We start from the raw sequence: 8,580 nt of genomic DNA on the forward strand, positions 1-8,580 counted from the left end.
CCTCAACTGGCAGCTTCATTAAATAGTACCCGCAAAACACCAGTCTCAACGTCAACAGTGAAGAGGCGACTCCGGGATGCTGACCTTCTAGGCAGAGTTGCAAAGAAAAAGTAATATCTCAGACTGGCCAATAAAAAGAAAAGATTAAGATGGGCAACAGAACACAGACACTGGACAGAGGAAGATTGGAAAAAAGTGTTATGGACAGACGAATCGAAGTTTGAGGTGTTCGGATCACAAAGAAAATATTTGTGAGACGCAGACCAAATGAAAAGATGCTGGAGGAGTGCTTGATGCCATCTGTCAAGCATGGTGGAGGCAATGTGATGGTCTGGGGGTGCTTTGGTGGTGGTAAAGTGGGAGATTTGTACAGGGTAAAAGGGATCTTGAAGAAGGAAGGCTATCACTCCATTTTGCAACGCCATGCCATTCCTCCTCACAAAACTGTATATCTCTGTCTATATTCTTCCTCCTCACAACACTGTATATCTCTATACCATGTAGCTCAGTTGGTAGAGCATGGCGCTTGCAGCGCTAGGGTTGTGGGTTCGTTTCCCACGGGGGGCCAGTATGAAAAAAGTATGAAAATGTATGCACTCACTAACTGTAAGTCGCTCTGGATAAGAGCGTCTGCTAAATGACTAAAATGTAAATGTAATATCTGTCTATAATCTTCCTCCTCTACCCAGGTTGGAGGTGCAGGCTGACGTTCAGAAGGAGCAGGGTAGTCTAAGTGGGGAGTCAGCCAACGTCAGCTTGGGGACAATCAGTGACAACACTAGCACCAAAGCAATGGCTGGATCCATTCTCCACTACGTGCCTCTGGACAGGTCAGCACTGGTCCAGTTGTTGTCGTCTTCACCACTAGAGGGTTTTGCGTGGTCATTTGAAATGGCCACCAAATACTCCGGTCCCTATTATCATCACCAATAATAACCTGTTAGCATGTCTTGTTGTCATGGTTAGAGAGAACAGTCTGGAGGGGGTGTTAACATGTCTTGTTGTCATGGTTACAGAGAACAGTCTGGAGGTGGTGTTATCATGTCTTGTTGTTATGGTTACAGAGAACAGTCTGGAGGGGGTGTTAACATGTCTTGTTGTTATGGTTACAGAGAACAGTCTGGGGTGGTGTTATCATGTCTTGTTGTTATGGTTACAGAGAGAACAGTCAGGAGAGGGTGTTAACATGTCTTGTTATGGTTACAGAGAACAGTCTGGAGGGGGTGTTAACATGTCTTGTTGTCATGGTTACAGAGAACAGTCTGGAGGTGGTGTTATCGTGTCTTGTTGTTATGGTTACAGAGAGAACAGTCTGGAGGGGGTGTTAACATGTCTTGTTGTTATGGTTACAGGGAGAACAGTCTGGAGGGGGTGTTAACATGTCTTGTTGTTATGGTTACAGAGAACAGTCTGGAGGGGGTGTTAACATGTCTTGTTGTCATGGTTACAGAGAACAGTCTGGAGGTGGTGTTATCATGTCTTGTTGTTATGGTTACAGAGAACAGTCTGGAGGGGGTGTTAACATGTCTTGTTGTTATGGTTACAGAGAACAGTCTGGAGGGGGTGTTAACATGTCTTGTTGTCATGGTTACAGAGAACAGTCTGGGTGGTGTTATCATGTCTTGTTGTTATGGTTACAGAGAACAGTCTGGAGGGGGTGTTAACATGTCTTGTTGTTATGGTTACAGAGAACAGTCTGGGTGGTGTTATCATGTCTTGTTGTTATGGTTACAGAGAACAGTCTGGAGGGGGTGTTAACATGTCTTGTTGTCATGGTTACAGAGAACAGTCTGGAGGTGGTGTTATCGTGTCTTGTTGTTATGGTTACAGAGAGAACAGTCTGGAGGGGGTGTTAACATGTCTTGTTGTTATGGTTACAGGGAGAACAGTCTGGAGGGGGTGTTAACATGTCTTGTTGTTATGGTTACAGAGAACAGTCTGGAGGGGGTGTTAACATGTCTTGTTGTCATGGTTACAGAGAACAGTCTGGAGGTGGTGTTATCATGTCTTGTTGTTATGGTTACAGAGAACAGTCTGGAGGGGGTGTTAACATGTCTTGTTGTTATGGTTACAGAGAACAGTCTGGAGGGGGTGTTAACATGTCTTGTTGTTATGGTTACAGAGAACAGTCTGGGGTGGTGTTAACATGTCTTGTTGTTATGGTTACAGAGAGAACAGTCTGGAGGTGGACATGGAGGGGAAGCAGGAGAAGAAGCTCCATCACCATAGCAACAGCAGCAGCCTGGACGACGCCAGCGGCGAGGGGCGAGGGGTGGGGGTGTGTCCCTCCGGCTGCCCCCATGAGTCTCGGTCCTGCTCCTCCAAATGGGCGAAGGACCCCTCCTCCTCGGGGGGTAAGAAGAGCAAGGGCAAGCTGAGGAGTAAGAAGACCAGCGGAGGAACGAAGATCCAGGAGACCCGCGAGGACATCGATGCTCAGCTCCTGGAGCAGCGCAGCACCAACTCCTCAGAGTTCGACTCTCCCTCCCTCAGCGGCTCCCTGCCCTCCGTAGCAGACTCCCACTGCAGCCACCTCTCTGAGTTCAGCTGCTCTGATCCTGAGACCTCCAGACCTCCACCTCTCACCCCCTGCTGCATCGACCTCCACCCCCAGCGCCCCCTCACCTCCCTGGGGACAGACCTGGTCACCGTCACCCCCTTGCCGGAGGTGGAGAACGACCGTCTGGAGAACTGTCCCGCTGCATCCCCTTCCTCCTCGGCCCCCGTCTACCCAATAGGAGGGTCAGGGTTAGGAGGAGGTACGCTGCTCTACATCGCGGAGGAGAGCTTAGGGCTGATGAGGACGACGCAGGAGGAGCTGGACTCCCTGGCGGTGGAGGAGGAAGAGCAGGAGGTCCTGAAGGAGACCAATAACAACATGTTGGACGGAGGTGTCGTCCCCCAGCAGCCTTCCAGCCCTGTGAGGAGTGGCTGCATTCAGACTGCGATATAAACTATCCTGACTGGCTGACTGGCTGGCTGGCTGGCTGACTGGCTGACTGGCTGACTGGCTGGCTGGCTGGCTGGCTGGCTGGCTGGCTGGCTGGCTGGCTGGCTGACTCCAGGGATACTACTACAGACTGCCCTAATGTTTATGCTAGCTTTCTTCACAGCTAACCTCAAAGCCACGTCTGTCTGAGTGGTTCCAGCTCGCTTTAAAGAAGAGAAAGGACAGCAGAGGAGAGGAGGTGTCTGTCTGCTGTTTGTCTGTTTGGGTCTAATGATTGTGTTTTATCAATGTTGGCTAATATGGAAGATAACAGGATAGTGATACGGGTGGATGAATAAGGTAGACGGGATAGTGATACGGGTGGATGAATAAGGTAGACAGGATAGTGATACGGGTGGATGAATAAGGTAGACGGGATAGTGATACGGGTGGATGAATAAGGTAGACGGGATAGTGATACGGGTGGATGAATAAGGTAGACAGGATAGTGATACGGGTGGATGAATAAGGTAGACGGGATAGTGATACGGGTGGATGAATAAGGTAGACGGGATAGTGATACGGGTGGATGAATAAGGTAGACGGGATAGTGATACGGGTGGATGAATAAGGTAGACAGGATAGTGATACGGGTGGATGAATAAGGTAGACGGGATAGTGATACGGGTGGATGAATAAGGTAGACGGGATAGTGATACGGGTGGATGAATAAGGTAGACGGGATAGTGATACGGGTGGATGAATAAGGTAGACGGGATAGTGATACGGGTGGATGAATAAGGTAGACGGGATAGTGATACGGGTGGATGAATAAGGTAGACGGGATAGTGATACGGGTGGATGAATAAGGTAGATGGGATAGTGATACGGGTGGATGAATAAGGTAGACGGGATAGTGATACGGGTGGATGAATAAGGTAGACGGGATAGTGATACGGGTGGATGAATAAGGTAGACGGGATAGTGATACGGGTGGATGAATAAGGTAGACGGGATAGTGATACGGGTGGATGAATAAGGTAGACGGGATAGTGATACGGGTGGATGAATAAGGTAGACGGGATAGTGATACGGGTGGATGAATAAGGTAGACGGGATAGTGAGGTTATAGGGAGGTTGAAAGCTGTCCTTTCTTGGCAGTCTGAATGGGAGGTCTTGATCCAGAGGGTTTTTTGTCGGTGGTAACATTCGATGGACCAAGGCCCATGGAAAGTTCCAGTTAAATGTATGAGGACAGAGAAGGAAGTGTATGGCAGGTTTATCAGTGGGATGATTATGTAGCAGTGATCTATACAAACCTCCAGTTGGGGGACAGAAACGGATCTTCACGAGTCTCCAGAGGTCCAGGAGACTGTCCATCCAGGAGGCTTCTATGGATCAGACCCAAAACAAACCCTGGCTGGGTCTCAAATGGCTCCCTATTCACCGTGTGGAGGCACTAGATAGGGAATAGGGTTCCATTAGAGACGCAGTAATGCTATCTGTTTCTGGGGTGAACCATCCTCCTCAGTCAGTCAGTGGCATCACACCACAGTGTAAAGGATTGTCTAGCTTCAGTTATATAATATAAACCTGTCTAGCTTCAGTTATAATATAAACCTGTCTAGCTTCAGTTATAATATAAACCTGTCAAGCTTCTGTTATAATATAAACCTGTCAAGCTTCTGTTATAATATAAACCTGTCAATGAAAATATCTAACTGACCTAAGAGGGACCAGTCGATAATTCTTTTTTCTTTTTTCCATGACGATTCTATAAAAAATGATTATTACTTTTGTGAAGATGTTGATTCTTCTTTTTGTTCTATAGTTTAGTATTTTATTTTCCATGTTGAGGCCTGTTTTAGGGGAGGTCTGAGGTGGGCAGAGAGGAGTCGTCGTCGACCAACTGAACCCTTTTTATTGTCCTCTTAAACAACACAGATTTGAACTGTCAGTATTGGACTTCCAAAATGAGTACATATTACAGGATGAAAACGGGTCATGTTTGGTGGAAGGGAACAATAGGAGGTGGACTCTTCATTCTGTTATAAAAGTAGAATCACGTTCAATTAAAAGGCTACGGTGATTAAGCCTGAGTTCATGATCCGTGCTGTCTTTTCAACTGGTATGTCATTGTCACCAATTGGAGTGGGCAAGACGGCACAAACCGCTCTGGGAGAAAGGCTAACGGTGATTCATGTATTCAGGTTGTTTCAAACACCTCTCCATTGAAACGATACAAATGCTGATTTTTTTTGTACCTATGTTGACTCATGGTGCCTTTTGGAAAAAAATGCTTGCTTCTGTTTGCACCTCATCCGGTGTCTTCAAAAGATAAATGCGTGTCCCAAATGGTTCCCTGTGAAGTGCACTACTTTGGGACCTGGTTAAAACATAGTGCCCTATATAGGGAATAGGGTGCTCTGGTCTAAAGTAGTGCACTATATAGGGAATAGGGTGCTCTGGTCTAAAGTAGTGCACTATATAGGGAATAGGGTGCCATTTGGGATGAAGCCTAAGAAATTTAGAAAAAAGCATAATGTCTGTAAGTGTTGTGGTTGGTGTCGCTGCAGATGCTAACCATCCTAGAGGAGACGCTAGTGTTGTGGTTGGTGTCGCTGCAGATGCTAACCATCCTAGTGAAGAGACGCTAGTGTTGTGGTTGATGTCGCTGCAGATGCTAACCATCCTAGTGAAGAGACGCTAGTGGACACACCAACCTGGTAACCACCTAGCCTACCAACCTGGTAACCACCTAGCCTACCAACCTGGTAACCACCTAGCCTACCAACCTGGTAACCACCTAGCCTACCAACCTGGTAACCACCTAGCCTACCAACCTGGTAACCACCTAGCCTACCAACCTGGTAACCACCTAGCCTACCAACCTGGTAACCACCTAGCCTACCAACCTGGTAACCACCTAGCCTACCAACCTGGTAACCACCTAGCCTACCAACCTGGTAACCACCTAGCCTACCAACCTGGTAACCACCTAGCCTACCAACCTGGTAACCACCTAGCCTACCAACCTGGTAACCACCTAGCCTACCAACCTGGTAACCACCTAGCCTACCAACCTGGTAACCACCTAGCCGACCAACCTGGTAACCACCTAGCCGACCAACCTGGTAACCACCTAGCCGACCAACCTGGTAACCACCTAGCCTACCAACCTGGTAACCACCTAGCCGACCAACCTGGTAACCACCTAGCCTACCAACCTGGTAACCACCTAGCCGACCAACCTGGTAACCACCTAGCCGACCAACCTGGTAACCACCTAGCCTACCAACCTGGTAACCACCTAGCCTACCAACCTGGTAACCACCTAGCCGACCAAAGACAGAACAGCACTCAGGCTACTGTGGTCGAACCCTCCTCACTCCTGAGGACCCTTGATGAGGACTGTAGTGTTCCCTTTATAGTGCACCATTTAAGACACACAGGAGGGTGCCTCAACCCTTCGTCCAAGCGGTCCATGATCATATTAAAGAGAAACATTCACGCACAGCTTAGTGTTTATTTTAAAGCAGGATTTACAGCTGTAACGTTCCCTTTCACTTCACTCTAACAAAGAGTTTGTCTTGGGTACAGTGAAGTGGTTCAATGTCTAAGAAAGGCTATGGTTTCATCAACAGGAATAAGACAAGAGAAGACCTCTTCAGAGAGGGAAAACCTCTTCTTTGAAGTCTTAGTACATGTTAAACGAAACAATTCAGTATCTTTGAACACGTAAAGCGGAACAGTTTCGTTAGGATCAAGGCTACGTTCATGTACCTACAATCCTCAAAGCGCATGGATGCATGTTCTGGACCAGGGGTACTCAACTCTGACCCTACGAGGGCCGGAGCCTGCTGGTTTTCTGTTCTACCTGATAATGAATTGCACCACCTGGTGTCCCGGGTCTAAATCAGATTAGAGGGGAACAATGACAAAATAGAGTGGAACTTGGAGGTCCAGAGTTGAATTTTAGGCCTCAACTAAAGGTTGACCCCTGAACTGTAAATGGATCTGCTCAACTATCAGTCTGGCTTGAAAACATGCTGCCCCCCTTTTCCCACTTCCTGTGATTCTGTAACGATACTGTGAAGACTAGTGTCAGGTCTCATGTCTACTTTGTGTAGAGAGATTGGAGCTTATGGTATTTCTATATTTGTTTCCTAATTTGCTTCATATGCGTGTAAATGCAGATCTCAGAATAAAACCATATATCCAGTTCTAAGTGAACAATGGAGATTTCCTTTTTCAGTTTTCAGTGGTTAGCCTGGTCAAACTAAACTGGTTAGCCTGGTCAAACTAAACTGGTTAGCCTGGTCAAACTAACCTGGTTAGCCTGGTCAAACTAACCTGGTTAGCCTGGTCAAACTAACCTGGTTAGCCTGGTCAAACTAACCTGGCTAGCCTGGTCAAACTAACCTGGCTAGCCTGGTCAAACTAAACTGGTTGGCATGACGATGAGTTGTTATCCTGGTCAAACTAAACTGGTTGGCATGACGATGAGTTGTTAGCCTGGTCAAACTAAACTGTTTGGCATGACGATGAGTTGTTAGCCTGGTAAAACTAAACTGGTTGGCATGACGATGAGTGGTTAGCCTGGTCAAACTAAACTGGTTAGCCTGGTCAAACTAAACTGTTTGGCATGACGATGAGTGGTTAGCCTGGTCAAACTAAACTGGTTGGCATGACGATGAGTTGTTAGCCTGGTCAAACTAAACTGTTTGGCATGACGATGAGTTGTTAGCCTGGTCAAACTAAACTGGTTGGCATGACGATGAGTGGTTAGCCTGGTCAAACTAAACTGTTTGGCATGACGATGAGTGGTTAGCCTGGTCAAACTAAACTGGTTAGCCTGGTCAAACTAAACTGGTTGGCATGACGATGAGTTGTTAGCCTGGTCAAACTAAACTGGTTGGCATGACGATGAGTTGTTAGCCTGGTCAAACTAAACTGTTTGGCATGACGATGAGTTGTTAGCCTGGTCAAACTAAACTGTTTGGCATGATGATGAGTTGTTAGCCTGGTCAAACTAAACTGTTTGGCATGATGATGAGTTGTTAGCCTGGTCAAACTAAACTGTTTGGCATGACGATGAGTTGTTATCCTGGTCAAACTAAACTGGTTGGCATGACGATGAGTGACGAGGAGTTGGCTTGATAGCTATAACAGACTGGCACTCAGGGGCTTGATAGCTATAACAGACTGGCACTCAGGGGCTTGATAGCTATAACAGACTGGCACTCAGGGGCTTGATAGCTATAACAGACTGGCACTCAGGGGCTTGATAGCTATAACAGACTGGCACTCAGGGGCTTGATAGCTATAACAGACTGGCACTCAGGGGCTTGATAGCTCAAACAGACTGGCACTCAGGGGCTTGATAGCTATAACAGACTGGCACTCAGGGGCTTGATAGCTATAACAGACTGGCACTCAGGGGCTTGATAGCTATAACAGACTGGCACTCAGGGGCTTGATAGCTCAAACAGACTGGCACTCAGGGGCTTGATAGCTATAACAGACTGGCACTCAGGGGCTTGATAGCTATAACAGACTGGCACTCAGGGGCTTGATAGCTCAAACAGACTGGCACTCAGGGGCTTGATAGCTATAACAGACTGGCACTCAGGGGCTTGATAGCTATAACA

General features: G+C 47.3%; 1 protein-coding gene across 1 annotated transcript in view; it reads left to right on the top strand.

Moving 5' to 3' along the window:
* LOC121555503 (E3 ubiquitin-protein ligase RNF19A) overlaps positions 1–4,722 on the top strand; it is a 47,415-nt gene extending 42,693 nt beyond the window's left edge. Inside the window, exons 9-10 of the mRNA XM_045213175.1 lie at positions 690–830; positions 2,170–4,722. Of these exons, the coding sequence (XP_045069110.1) occupies positions 690–830; positions 2,170–2,953 (925 nt within the window). The 3' untranslated portion in view covers positions 2,954–4,722. The remainder of the gene's footprint in view (positions 1–689; positions 831–2,169) is intronic.
* Positions 4,723–8,580: the final 3,858 nt, after the last annotated feature.

Source organism: Coregonus clupeaformis, unplaced genomic scaffold (genome assembly GCF_020615455.1).
Source record: "Coregonus clupeaformis isolate EN_2021a unplaced genomic scaffold, ASM2061545v1 scaf0085, whole genome shotgun sequence".
Classification (NCBI taxonomy): domain Eukaryota; kingdom Metazoa; phylum Chordata; class Actinopteri; order Salmoniformes; family Salmonidae; genus Coregonus; species Coregonus clupeaformis.